This window comes from Carassius gibelio, chromosome A18 (assembly GCF_023724105.1).
Source record: "Carassius gibelio isolate Cgi1373 ecotype wild population from Czech Republic chromosome A18, carGib1.2-hapl.c, whole genome shotgun sequence".
NCBI lineage: Eukaryota > Metazoa > Chordata > Actinopteri > Cypriniformes > Cyprinidae > Carassius > Carassius gibelio.
The window spans coordinates 7188626-7203753 of NC_068388.1; the positions used below are offsets into that span (position 1 = coordinate 7188626).

Genomic DNA, 15128 nt, shown 5'->3' on the forward strand with positions numbered 1-15128 from the left:
AAAATGTTTGAATATGATGCCAATATGGATTGCTGTCAAGATTGTTCAAAACAACGTTGTACATTTTGACAACTTTGAATCCACAGGAACGTATGGATATTGTTAGTATGTCAGTGTGTCCAAACTTTATGTAAGCAACATAATCAACATAGTCTCTACTTTGCGAAACACACAACGTGTTTAGCCACAGGACTGTCCATCAGGGTTATTCGTTTCTTGTTTTTTTAATATTACTCTGTGTGGTTTTCATTTGTATTTTGTTTTCAGTTTTTTTTTTTTTTTTTTTTTTTTTTTTCATTTTGATATTCTTTTGGGGCTGTATAAGTTCATTTTACAGTGTTAAATTTCTCAGCTACTGCTGTGGCGAGTTTTTAGGTTTAATTCTAAATGTTTTATTATTATTATTATTATTATTATTATTATTATTATTTTAGTTAGTTTTGGAGTTATAAAAATAGTTAAGTTTAATTATCCCAGTTATGCTATGTTACATTTAGTTTCTATAACCACCAAAAGATATTCACTTTTTTTTTTTTTTTAAAGCTACTTGTAAAAATAAGATTAATGGACTAGAAATAATGGTCGTATAAATATGGTGAATTTATTTTAAATTAAAAATATAATGTTATAATTCACTGTATTATAAATTATATTACATTTACATTTACATTTAGTCATTTAGCAGATGCTTTTATCCAAAGCGACTTACAAATGAGGACAATGGAAGCAATCAAAATCAACAAAAGAGCAATGATATACAAGTGGTAGAAACAAGTCTCAGTTAGCTTAAACGCAGCACACTTAGCAAGGGCTTTTAAATAATATAATTAAAAAAAAGAAAACCGATAGAATAGAAAAAGAATATGCAATCAAGTTTTTCAGCTTATTTCATTATATACATTTAATTCAACTGTTTGACAAAATGTCCTGTTTCTCTTAGCTTGTTATAGTCATGAAATATTAAGAAAAAAACTAACATAGAAGATATTGCTTTTAGCTCACCATGACTGGTTAGGACACAGTTTGATGGATACATTCCATTCTCTGTGAATGGGATTCTCATTAATTACTGTATTGTGTGTTTGTGCTAATGAGAGACTGCTGAATGTCTGTGAGTAGTATAACTAACTGAGTATCTCTAGAGTGAGCTCTGCAGTGTGTGTGCATGTGATGTGTGTGTAATGCTGGGGTGGAGGTGTCAGATCGCCACTGAGAGGAAATCTGTTTTCTGCATCCGCTACAAGATCTAATTTAATCAGCTCAGTGTGTCGCAGCGTCTCGCTCATCAGGTGCCACGTGCTTTGTGTGTGTAAGTAGTGGGCATGTTGGCCTGGAATTTACAAATTTACACAGACAAGCCTGTTTAAGGTCCTGTAATTATACACTTTTTTTTGCATTTTAACCATGTTTTTGGCTCTCCCCCCCCCACCCCCCCCCCCCCCTTGATTTCACCTCAAATAAAAAAAGAAAAAATTACAGTTTTCAATGAAGAAAGTGCTTTTGAATTTTTTATAACCTTTACGAATTTATTAAGCCTTTTTTAAATTATTTATATTACTAATAAGCACGATTCTCTTTACAATAAGGTGAACTTTATTTTAATGATTGATTCTGAACTGATTCTGTGCTAGTGTTATGAGCGCGGGTAAACCGAAGGCTTGAATCAAGGGCAATCATCGCAAATGACGCCATTACGTCCAGCGAAAAAGAACCGGTGAACCGTTTTCTTCAACCGGTTTATTGAATCGAACTGTCCAAAAGAACTACTGGTGATCCGAACACCGATGCAACCGGTTCTTCACTCGTGAACGAGTGAGTCTATTGTTCGTTATCTGGCTCGGCTCGGTGTTCATCATAGCAGTTCAGTCAATGTACTGTTTGAGTGCATGCATTACTCCGGGATATTGGTTTGTTTGAACTCAGAGGGAGTGTCAGCCACATTAAAAAAAGTTAACATCTTAAATCATTGATGGATTAATGCGTATTAGAGATGCGAACCATTAAAACGATTCATTTCGATTTGGTGAACTGAATGATTCTTTCGCGAACCGGATATCCAGACTGCTTTGATTTGAACTCTCTCAGTCACAACAGACAGGGAAGAGAAGACAATGCTGAATAAAGTCGTCGTTTTTGCTATTTTTGGACCAAAATGTATTTCCGATGCTTCAAAAAATTCCAACGGACCCTCTGATGTCACATGGACTACTTTGATTATGTTTTTCTTACCTTTCTGGACATGGACAGTATACCGTACACACAGCTTCAATGGAGGGACTGAGAGCTCTCGGACTAAATCTAACATATCTTAAACTGTGTTCCGAAGATAAAAGGAGGCCTTACATGTTTGGAAGTTATTAATGACATAATTTTCATTTTTGGGCGAAGTAACCCTTTAAACAGCAGAGACGGCGTTTCCTTGGTTACCGCTGCAAACAAATTAGCTGCGCTTATAAACACTGCATTACTATGCATTACAGAGACGACATAAAAATAAGATATCATCTTAACTTTATTAAAAACCGTCAGTTTCCTTCAAAGATACATTCATATAAACACTCACCCCCATAATTCTTACTACAGCGATGGACAATGTGGCAGAGAAGTTGCTCTCTTACAACAGGGCAAACCGTGCGTTTGCAATTCAACGTAACCATCAGCGGGCGCCGCCAAAGACCTTTGAACAATCCATGGCTAACCTGCAGGCAAAGGCACTGGAGATACAGCTTAAGGAGTTTCATGCAACCGGGCACAGGTGCATATATATATATATATATATATATATATATATATATATATATATATATATATATATATAAGATCATCAGGGAAAATGTATTTATTATTATTATTATTATTATTTAATTTAAAGAAGCAAACTTTTTTATATTCTAGATTAATTGCATTGATTTTTTTTCTAAGCTGTAAGTCATTACCATCAGAATTAAAACAATAAACTCTTGAAATATTTCAGTTTGTGTGCAATGAATTTAGAATATAAGAAAGTCTGCATTTTTGAATAATAATAAAAAAAACTTTTCCATGATATTCTAATTTTTTTCAGATGCACCTGTATGAAACTGAATCGTAAGAAAATAATTTTAATATCATGAAAAAAGCATCTGAATATCTTATTATTATTTTTTTCTCTCTCTTCTCTTCTTTTTTAAAGATTGACAGCAGGAAGGAGCAGCTGGACTTGGCTAAGAAAAAGCTAAAGCAGGCCAAGAAAGAAGCCAAAAGGAGCTCAGACAACAAGCTGCTTATGTCAGTATCTCATTCCAGACCTCTGAATAAGGGGCGTTTGTTTGCTCTTCCAGCTATTAGAGTCACTTTGTAGATGAATATTATATACACATGAATAATACACATGAATAAAACATTTTATGTGAGTTCAAGGTCGTGGAGAAGAAAAAGAAAGCTGTGCAGTGCACTGTAAAAAATAATTCAGTGGCTTAGTAAATTTCACAAAAATAAAGAGCTATATTAACTTAATAAAATCTTTTGAAATCATTTAAGTGATATTTTGAGTGGGTCAGATTAAAAATAATAATTAAAAATCCAACAAATAATTTCTCTAAAATTTACATATATTATTTAAGTTTATGTAATGAAAATAAATAAGTATTTAACTAACTAATTATATTTTTAATATACCTTCAATATTTCTGGTGAATTCTAATAGAAATATTTGATAATTATTTACTTGTACTGATCTGTTTTAGAAACTAAAATTATTAAGTATTTCCTACCAATTTTCCTAAATAAAGTTCCAGCTTAATAAATGAAAGTTTAAATAAATTGAGTAAATTTCGCGGCTAAAGTGATCACGTGTGCAGCTCCGCAGGAAAAAAAAAAAACTGCTTTCCTCAGCAGCGACGTCGACTAGCCATACACCTCACAACTCCTGGTAAGTAACGTTAGTCAGCTAATCCTACTTACGTTTGTAACACTTTATTAAAAAGTTAATAATTATTAAGCATTTCCTAACAATTGTCTTTGTATTTTACGTCATATTCAACAAGTTTCGTAGCTTAATCGAAGTCACCTGAAGGACGGCTTTCCTCAGCAACGGCAAGGCCCGCACTCCTCTCATATTGTGGTACGTTATGTAATTTATCCAGCTAGTTAATACTAATTATGTTTGTAATGTTTAATTCAGAAGTTAATTATTAAGGATTTCCTAACAATTGTGTTTGTATTTTGCGTCATCTTAAGAAGTTTAACAAGTTTTGCGGCTCAAACAAGAGGCACCTGTCACTGAAGGACTGCTTTTCTCAGCAACGACGTGAACAGCATCACTCGAATTTCCTGTAAGTAACGTAGTCATTTTATAACTATGTATATTTGCAATAATGTATTCAAAAGTTGATTAAACATTGACCGTGTGTACGTGTACATAACAGTGTAGTTTTCTAAGTTAGTTAGTGGGGCAGCCATATGTATGTTAGTTTTTTTTTTTTTTTTGGAGTGGGTTAACGTTCGTACTATTTGGATCACCGTTTATTTCAACCGCCATTTGAAAGTCTAACGATAAGTGTAACCGTGGTCCAGCAACTATACATGCCCAATGGAAAACGATTTTGTACAGGTTCCCCTTTGGGGTCAGTGGCTTGTCAAAAGGGAACACATCATTTATGAACTTTCAAATGACAACATTCTGTCTTGTAAAAAGCTGTCACGTTTTTGTAAAACATCATAATTACTACATGAACTCAGGTATGAGCTCTTAAATCACCACTACAAATACGCCATGCAAAAGTATTTAAAATGGCGTGGACATAACATAGACTGGTGCGTTTTAATCAGCTCCCACTATATGCTCCGTTGTAAAATCATTCTAGTACACTGAAACTTATGACATACAATATCGGTCAAAACTTTGAAAACATTAAGCTTTTTAATGTAACAAATCCAGACCTAGTGGGTATTGAAGGACAGCCGAGGCTTGGTGAGGGGTACGTTGTTTTAATTGAGTGAACTTACTAAATTTCTTAAGAGTGTGTTTAAATATATTCATTTTGATTTGAATTAAGTAATATTTTTGTTCCCTGAAACAGATCAGTTTAATTTTCCATCCTTAAATAGTTTGATAGAAATTTCACAAATATATTATGTGTATTATAAATGAACAATTTGTTAGTCAAATACTAAATTGTTTTAGTGAAAAAAATAAAATATAACTGTACATTTTAGATAAAATAAACTGTTGTATTTTTAGTCAGTTAATATGTTTACATTTATGCATTTGGCAGACGCTTTTTTCCAAAGCAACTTACATTATTTCCTCAATAAAAGCCTATAGCATTGATTTACAGCATAGAAGCTCGCAGTTGGTCTCTTTTCATTTTTCTTTTAGGGTTATTGTTAAAAATAAATGTCCCTATGTAGAAAATTAACCTGTCTTGTTGTTAAGAAGAATGCTGTTAATTTTTGCAACTCCTCCCCCTAGTAAACTTTGTTTGAGATTTTACCTATCATATGGTCCAACAGAATGTTTGCTTCTTCAGGTGCTATTTGTTTTGTGTATTTGTCACTTTCTTGTAACATTCAGGTTTGAATGTTAGCTCTAACCAGTTATCTTTAAAATTTGCCTGTAGGGTTCAGCTGATCTACCCATCTTCGTACAAGCAGAGTTGGCAGAGGAGGTCATAAAAATCTACATCCTTCGGGACAATGATGGGGCAGTCAGCGATGTAATCTTGGGAATCACAGCAGAGCCTGCTGCCATCTTTTGGGAGTCACATTGGATTTGAGATATCCCAAGACCCACAAATACAGGTCCTTCTCCAAAAATTAGCATATTGTGATAAAGTTCATTATTTTCCTTAATGTAATGATAAAAATTAAACTTTCATATATTTTAGATTCATTGCACACCAACTGAAATATTTCAGGTCTTTTATTGTTTAAATACTGATGCTTTTGGCATACAGCTCATAAAAACCCCAAACTCCTATCTCAAAAAATTAGCTTATTTCATCTGACCAATAAAAGAAAAGTGTTTTTAATACAAAAAAAAGTCAACCTTCAAATAATTATGTTCAGTTATGCACTCAATACTTGGTCGGGAATCCTGCAGAAATGACTGCTTCAGTGTGGCGTGGCATGGAGGCAATCAGCCTGTGGCACTGCTGAGGTGTTATGGAGGCCCAGGATGCCTTGATAGCGGCCTTAAGCTCATCCAGAGTGTTGGATCTTGCGTCTCTCAACTTTCTCTTCACAATATCCCACAGATTCACTATGGGGTTCAGGTCAGGAGAGTTGGCAGGCCAATTGAGCACAGTAATACCATGGTCCGTAAACCATTTACCAGTGGTTTTGGCACTGTAAGCAGGTGCCAGGTCGTGCTAAAAAACGAAATCATCTCCATAAAGCTTTTCAGCAGATGGAAGCATGAAGTGCTCCAAAATCTACTGATAACTAGCTGCACTGACCCTGCCCTTGATAAAACACAGTGGACCAACACCAGCAGCTGACATGGCACCCCAGACCATCACTGACTGTGGTTACTTGACACTGGACTTCAGGCATTTTGGAATTTCCTTCTCCCCAGTCTTCCTCCAGACTCTGGCACCTTGATTTCCGAATGACATGCAAAATTGGCTTTCATCCAAAAAAAGTACTTAGGACCACTGAGCAACAGTCCAGTGCTGCTTCTCTGTAGCCCATTTCCTGCACACGCCTGTGCACGGTGGCTCTGGATGTTTCTACTCCAGACTCAGTCCACTGCTTCCGCAGGTCCCCAAAGGTCTGGAATCGGTCCTTCTCCACAATCTTCCTCAGGGTTCGGTCACCTCTTCTCGTTGTGCAGCGTTTTTTGCCACACTTTTTCCTTCCCACAGACTTCCCACTGAGGTGCCTTGATACAGCACTCTGGGAACAGCCTATTCATTCAGAAATTTCTTTCTGTGTCTTACTCCCTCGCTTGAGGGTGTCAATGATGGCCTTCTGGACAGCAGTCAGGTCGGCAGTCTTACCCATGATTGCCGTTTTGAGTAATGAACCAGGCTGGGAGTTTTTAAAAGCCTCAGGAATCTTTTGCAAGTGTTTAGAGTTAATTAGCTGATTCAGATGATTAGGTTAATAGCTCGTTTAGAGAACCTTTTCATGATATGCTAATTTTTTGAGATAGGAATTTTGGGTTTTCATGAGCTGTATGCCAAAATCATCAGTATTAAAACAATAAAAGACCTGAAATATTTCAGTTGGTGTGCAATGAATCTAAAATATATGAAAGTTTAATTTTTATCATTACATTACGGAAAATAATGAACTTCATCACAATATGCTAATTTTTTGAGAAGGACCTGTACTCACTTAAGTTGTTCCAAAAACTGTTTCTTGAGCTGGATCCTCCAAAACTCTGTTAATGTTCAGAGGTTAAAAAATTATCTTCTTGCATAGTAGTGGTTCATGATCATCCCACAGAATGGGTATTCCTGATGGAAGTGTTTCTGTTATCGGATTAATTCTGTTGAAGGGATAGTTCACCCAAAAAGATGATTTTGTCATAATTTACTCTCCCTCAATTTGTCCCAAACCTGTACGAGTTTCTTTCTTCTGTTGAACACAAAAGATATTTTAAGTGAAGTGACGTGACATTCAGCCAAGTATTAAAGAGTGTTGGTTAACGCAGTTAAAGGTTGCCATTGACTTTGCATAGTATACTTTTTTTTTCCTACCATGGAAGTCAATGGCAACTTTCAACTATCTGTTAACCAACATTCATTAAAATATATTTTGTGTTCAACACAAGAAAGAAATTCGTACAGATTTGGGACAACCCGGGGGGGGGGGGGGGGGGTTTACATTATGACAACATCATCTTTTTGGGTGAACTATCCCTTTAATATTGATGTAAGTGTTGCTTTTATTTTTTTTATGGTTTAATGTTGAGTGTGACTGCAAATGGCTGGTATGCACCAGGAACAAAGTAAGATGTCATTTCTCTTATGTATGTCTTATCGTATTTTACATGTAATCTACTTGAATACTAAGATGGATGAAATGTTTCATAAGGTTTAATCATTTCCCTTATGGCTACTTTACAGTTTTAATTTTTGCAATTTACTGGAATATTAAAATGGATAAGATGTTTCAAAGGTTGATTTTAGACTTTGTCTTATGTTTAATTGACAAATAAATTTTCAATAAAAAAATGTGTTTCTTTCTTTATTTGGTTTTATTATATTAATTATAAAGGGTAAATGGTGTAAAAAAAAAAGTGAATGCAACATCTTGATAATTTATAGTCCAATATTAAGTTAAATTCACTTTTACATGTAGTAAACGTAGCACATTTTTTTGGTTAAATTTCATCCAATATTTCAATTATATCTACTCAATATTTTTTGTTTATTTTACATAGAATTACAGTTGTGGTGTTTTATAATTTTGATTATATCTAATTAATTTTATTTCTCATATAAAGTAATTCAGTTATTCAGATTTACTTAATTTTTTTACTGACAATTACTCAATTTAAACAGTATATTTCATTGATTTCACAGCTTTAAAATTTACTCAATTTTTTTGAGTGTAAAAATGTTTCACCAAAAAAATTGAGTAAATAATAGTTAAACTTTTTACAGTGTGGTGAGGAACAGCTGCTGAAGATGGAGGTTCAGGCTACAGACAGAGAGGAGAACAAACAGATCGCCGTGAGCACCTCCAAATTCAACTACCGTGGCCTGGTGATGATGTCACTCTCAAATAAACCAACATGCTACACAGACAGATATTAGAATATTTTCAGTGTTTCTTTACTTTATTTTCTGCTTCTAGGTGTAAGAACATGGAGGTGACAAGTTATTTTAAGAAAGTTTAATAAATGGTCTTTCTTTGTAATAAAATCCCTCAGGTTTTTTTTTACTGTTATTACGAAAGCTTTTTGAGAGACAAAACTCACAAAAAAAAAAAAAAATATATATATATATATATATATATATATATATATATATATATATATATGTGTGTGTGTGTGTGTGTGTATATATATATATATATATATATATATATATATATATATATAGGTTATATTTCACCCCAAAATCAGAAGGAAAAAAAGGAGAATAAAAAAAGAAAATAAAGGTTATTAATTTAGAACTATAAGATTTTTTATTTATGAATTGTGACATTATCATCACAAATAAGTTCAAAATATACAGTAATTCTCATTAAAATAATGTGGAAAAAATAATAATACAGTAACGAAAATCACCTGGGACTGATCCAGGTTTATTAGATTCTGTACAACTAATTTCCATGATTCACGAATGCGTTTTTATTATAAATCTAATATAAATTAGATTTCATTTAAAATAAGAATTATTTTGGGGGAAAATACTCATGGTTTGACCCTTTTTTTTTTTTTACTGATTTGTTTTAAGACCAATATAATCTACCAATGCAAGTCATTTTCCCTCCCGGAGTCCAGATTCAAAAATAGATTTTTCTTGGGTTGGAAGTCTCCTCAAGTGATTTAGTCAAATTTTAACTGAAGCACTTGATGTACCGCATTATGCTGTAGACCTTTGATAGTGGTATGGTTTTAAATTGCATAGAAAATGTGTTAATCATCATCTCACCCAGCTTAAATATTGATCAGATATAAACAAAGTCATTTACATTTCTAAGAATTCAGTCAGTATTAGCTTGTACGTATTTGACCCAAGAGATTTCGCATATAAGCATTTGTTTCTTTGATATGTTTAACTTACTTGCAACTGCTAGAGAGGAGCAAGTGAAACAGTGAAACATAGTGATGTTACAAACTTCTCAGTTTGGCTATACCAGTAAAGAGAGATAAGGACACAGGTTTTAATAAACAACTTTAATTCGACAAACAAATTCACTTTAACAGGAATGGTGTTAGTTTGGCACTTGGGCTAGTGCTCTTACAATAATGCAGGGTTCGATTCTACAGTTGAATGTCATGTTTAAAAAGTCCTTTGCAGAAAAAAAGTGTGTGTTTGTGTGTGTGTGTGGGGGGGGGGGGGGTTACAGTCAAAGTTTTAGGACTGACTTTAAATCTTTTATCATTACATCAAAACAAAATATTTTAGTCACCATAGAGAAAAAGTTGCTGCTCCTGAAGAGTTTTTTTTTTTGTTTTTTTTGTTTCTTCTAACTCAGCATTCTGTGAAAGATAACACTGGATCAGGGCAATGCATTTTAATATAGTATACCAGTATGAAACTCATTTCAAATTTCCATTTAGAATCAGACATTCTTATCTGGTTTCTAAACTATCTATAGAAATAAGAAATTACCTCTACTAGGAAGCCTCTCCATCTTTGACCTTGTTCTCCCCCTCAATCTCTTCCACTCCTGCCTGAGTCATCAGGTCTGCTATATTCTTCTCTAGATCATCGATGCGGGTACTCATTTCATCAAGTGAATCTTATTAAGGAAGATGGGATCAAGTACAGGTAACACCACTGTTTAAATACACAAGCATTGAGTGCATGACTAAAGATTTTGACTGTGAACTAAAATTGTGTTTACTACACCTGCACAGTACTGAATTAAATCATGTATGCATTTGGATTTTTTGTAGCTAGTTTTATGAACCTGGCCATGGGGAAGCCATGGGATTTTGATCTTGTGGTTACTGACAAGATGCTTAAATATCGCAGCCCTAAAAAAGACACATTACTAAGGATGGAAGATCTTTTAGCAGTGTATGCAACATGTAATGCCGTGGCTATGGATTTAATATTTTCTGCTCTGATTTAAGTCTTTATATATTTAATGTTTACTTTAATTTGTGGAAGTGCATATTAATACTTTAAGACCTGCAGAAACCCTCTTTCTCAGAGTAGGGCATTTTGCTCTCATGTTTCACATGGACTATGTGTAAAATTTGGGGCATTATCTCTGGGACCACGTCCGCTTCACTGAAAAATGTATTATACAGCTATTCTAAAAACAAGAAAGGATATTCCTCCCGATGATCTGGTCTGACATTGTCTGGAACTTATCCTGCATCTGCTGCAGCAATGTCTGTACCTATCAGGGAGAAACATTCATTTAACGTTAATCCGACGTGTAAAAATGCAGAAAGATATGCAATTAAATAAAATAAAAATATAAAACAAATAAATCAGCGCAAGTCACGGCAACAATATTCTCAGAAAACAATATCTCATTTAGAATATTAAACGAAGTTGACATCGCATCAAAATAATCCAACTAGAACACATAAACACTAAAACAGGGCCTAGCATTAGCCTATAGCTTAGGAAACCACAACAATATGTAGTGTATTATCAAACCTACCACTGCTGTGAGATCCTGCGCCGATTTCGGGTCTGTCTCTGACATATTTTTTAAATAAATAATCTGTACAAAAGCAAAAAGATGTTTATTCTTCTTTAAATTGTGTATCTTCTCAGCTCTTTTCCTTCTAGTGATCAGCTGTTGGATGAAACGCGGAGTCGTGACAAATATCGCGAGATTTTAGAGATCTCTCAGTTCGAGACTTCCGCAGCTGCAGGCAGGCAAATCAACCTCTTGCGTGATCAAACGATGCACAGTCATTTTATCTATTAAAATAGGGGGAGAAAAAACCGTAAAGGGTTACACCAGTATAGGCCAAAATGTATAGAGATAATTCAGCTAATGTTTGTTGTTGTTTTTTGACCCATTTCATGTGCCGAGATTTCCAAAGTCTTTGTATAGCCCATATATATATATATATATATATATATATATATATATATATATATATATATATATATATATATATATATATATAACAAGGGAGCGATTTTTTTTATCATAGTTTTTTTTTTACAGAATTCAACTGCAAGTACTTGACAAATTTCTCCCATTTACAGATTTTGTAAGTACAAATTGAAACAATTTAAATAAAATAAAAAAAACTTAAAATACAACTTAAAAGAAGGTAACAAAATGGACATCACATAAATTAATTTAAAAGACTTACAAGACTTCTTTGTGCTTTTCGATTTTTAAAAAACTTTTTAAAAACATGAGCAAAAGTGGATATTGGATTTTAAACAATTCACTTTTATTAAATCATAATACATTTAAGTGCGAAGTCTTGGTAGCCTAAATAGCCTAAACAGGATTTAAAATAACCAATCCTATGAAGTATAGCCTAGCCATTAAAATTAGTAAAGATTTGGCAGAAATAAACTGGGGGACGTTGTTTTGTTATTACCACGTTTTACCATAGGCTACTCTACCCTCAAAATGAAGACAGTGGGAGTAGTAGCGCTACTCAAACTAATAATTGGTTAGATCTCGTGGTGTTCCCTGTTTATTTGTATTTTTTCCCTTCCTGTTCCTCTGTAACATTAGACCAACGAGAGCTGCGCGGTCGATCCCACATCTTCCAACTGCATCAGCCTGATTTAGACTAGATGATGGCTAGATGAGACAGCATATTCTCGAGTGTGTGTGTGTGTGTGTGTGCTAAACAAAGTCTTCGCCCGACAAGGTATGCTTGAACTTCCTAAGATTTTTTCTCTACTTTGCAACTTTTTACTGTTAGGGTATATCAAGCAGGTTCGTTAAAAGTAAAGCAAAACATGCGCTTCGTTTTCGAGTTTGCAGAAAGAGATGCAGAAAAAGATTGAGTTTGAGCGAAAATCAACAGTATTGCGTTTAACAGCTTCGGTGAGTTCTTGCACGCGATGATACAGCAGTCGTTAAAACATGTATGCTACAATCGGATTCATGTGTATCCCCGAATCGTTTGTCCATGTCCTTATGGACAAATCTGTACGTGAACCGCGCACGAATTGTTCTTATGAATCGAATCTTTTTCAATGAATAATTTGAGCCGGATCACAAAACGATGTCGTTCATGAATAAATCTGAAACAACATCGAGTTAACAAGGTGGGGTTGATGTTTTTATCCTTTGTGCCTCGAAATTATAACCTTCATAACTCTTGGAATATGTGCAATTTGTTATGATTCGAGAAGCCATTAGTGATTTTATATAGGCTAACTTTAAAGTAGCCTAGACTAATTTGATTTAGCTGATAAGCCATAAGTTGCTTCAGTTATTGAATAGAGAAATAGAGTAACTGAGGTTTTTATGATTCGATTGTTTTAAATAACTTATTTCCACTTTGTGGTAAATACATTTTACTATATAATACTTTACATTCAAATCAACCTAAATTTACTTCTAAATCACATTTTATGAGTTGAATCATGGCTGTGACAAAGTGGCTGTCAAATGATTAAACTCCAAATACTAAAACTTAATTTAAAATATAGAATAAATATGCATACACGGCTTTATTCTTTAACCCAAAACTTAGATCTTTTGATACATGACTGATACATGACTTAACATGAGAACACCCATCACCTGCCCTAGAACACCCATCACCTGCCCTGAACGCCTCCCCACACAACCATTCACACCCTTCACAACTCCTGCAACCAGCCCTGAATGCCTCTCCAAACTACCGTTCACACCATTAACAGCTCCTGCAACCCATCCTGAACACCTCTCCAATCAAGCACTCTCACCATTCTCACCTCCTGCATCCCCCCTCTCCCCCACACCTGCAATTCAGATCAGCGAGGATGCGGTGCGCCAGGTCTTCCGGAAGCAGAAAAGGAAAAAAGCACCAGGCCCAGATTGTGTTACACCAGCCTGTCTGAAATCCTGTGCTGACCAGCTGGCCCCCATCTTCACACAGATCTTCAACAGATCGCTGGAGCTGTGCGAAGTCCCTTCATGCCTCAAACGTTCCACCATCATCCCCATCCCTAAGAAACCCAAAATTACAGGACTAAATGACTACAGGCCTGTGGCTCTAACGTCTGTAGTCATGAAGTCATTTGAAAAACTGGTGCTGGGCCACCTGAAGGACATCACTGGGCCCTTGCTGGATCCTCTTCAGTTTGCCTACAGAGCAAACAGGTCTGTGGACGATGCAGTAAACATTGGACTGCATTATGTTCTGCAACACCTAGACAGACCGGGGACTTATGTGAGGATCCTGTTTGTGGACTTCAGCTCGGCCTTCAACACGATCATCCCAAACCTCCTCCTGCCCAAACTAAATCAGCTCTCCGTGCCCACCTCAGTCTGTCAGTGGATCAACAGCTTCCTGACAGACAGGCAGCAGCTAGTGAGGCTGGGAAAATACACATCCAGCACCCGTACAATCAGCACCGGAGCTCCCCAGGGCTGCGTTCTCTCCCCACTGCTCTTCTCCCTGTACACTAATGATTGCACATCTAAGGACCTCTCTGTCAAGCTCCTGAAGTTTGCAGACGACACCACACTCATCGGCCTCATTCAGGACGGTGACGAGTCTGCTTACAGACAGGAGGTAAAAGAGCTGGCTGTCTGGTGCAGTCTCAACAACCTGGAGCTTAACACCCTCAAAACAGTGGAGATGATCGTGGACTTCAGGAGAAACCCCCCTGCACTCTCCCCACTCACCATCATGAACAGCACTGTGACTGCAGTGGAGTCATTCAGGTTCCTGGGCACCACTATCTCTCAGGACCTGAAGTGGGACATTCACATTGACTCCATTGTGAAAAAGGCCCAGCAGAGGTTGTACTTTCTCCGCCAGCTGAGGAAGTTTAACCTGCCACAGGAGCTGCTGAAACAGTTCTACTCCACCATCATTGAATCCATCCTCTGCACTTCAGTAACTGTCTGGTTCAGCTCAGCTTCTAAATCTGACCTCAGAAGACTACAGAGGGTAGTCCGGACTGCTGAGCGAATCATCGGTTCAACCCTCCCATCTATTCAAGAACTGTACTTATCCAGAGTGAGAAAAAGGGCTGTCAAAATCACTCTGGACCCCTCACATCCAGCACACTCCCTCTTTGAACTGTTGCCATCTGGTCGACGCTACAGAGCACTGAGCACCAGAACAACCAGACACAGGACCAGTTTCTTCCCTCAGGCAATCCATCTTATGAACAGCTTATAATAACGGCGGACACACTACACTTTATATTTATATACACACACACTTTATTTATCTAACACACATACTTAGTATACACTTAAATTTTGCACACAATATATATGTACATACATAACTTCATTTTGTAATATACTTGCCTACAATTGTCATTTGTATATTGTTATTCACTATCTACTTATTTGTATTT

At 35.7% G+C, this 15128-nt stretch overlaps 1 protein-coding gene, 1 long non-coding RNA gene and 1 pseudogene across 2 annotated transcripts; 2 read left to right on the top strand and 1 right to left on the bottom strand.

Moving 5' to 3' along the window:
- The window catches only part of LOC127934096 (DNA topoisomerase 1-like), a 31960-nt pseudogene extending 23139 nt beyond the window's left edge, over positions 1 to 8821 (top strand).
- Positions 3541 to 8174, top strand: LOC127933838 (uncharacterized). The gene is made up of 4 exons (XR_008147582.1): positions 3541 to 3910; positions 4026 to 4102; positions 4219 to 4313; positions 5601 to 8174. It is a non-coding gene; the product is annotated as an uncharacterized LOC127933838 (long non-coding RNA).
- Positions 8822 to 9820: 999 nt separating the features above from the next.
- On the bottom strand, positions 9821 to 11459 carry LOC127933836 (heat shock factor-binding protein 1). The gene is made up of 4 exons (XM_052530851.1): positions 11284 to 11459; positions 10947 to 11013; positions 10275 to 10398; positions 9821 to 10141 (listed from the first exon to the last, which is right to left on the bottom strand). The coding sequence occupies exons 1-3, from the start codon at positions 11326 to 11328 to the stop codon at positions 10280 to 10282; spliced, it is 231 nt and encodes a 76-aa protein (XP_052386811.1). The 5' UTR covers positions 11329 to 11459; the 3' UTR covers positions 9821 to 10141; positions 10275 to 10279.
- Between the last annotated feature and the right edge of the window lie 3669 nt (positions 11460 to 15128).

Excerpts from the sequence above, each read along its gene's own strand:
- LOC127933836 (XM_052530851.1), bottom strand. The coding sequence starts at position 11,328 with ATGTCAGAGACAGACCCGAAATCGGCGCAGGATCTCACAGCAGTG. Across the intron at positions 11,014-11,283 it reads CGCAGGATCTCACAGCAGTG|GTACAGACATTGCTGCAGCA; the intron begins GTAGGTTTGATA and ends TCTCCCTGATAG. Across the intron at positions 10,399-10,946 it reads AGACCAGATCATCGGGAGGA|TTGATGAAATGAGTACCCGC; the intron begins ATATCCTTTCTT and ends AATAAGATTCAC.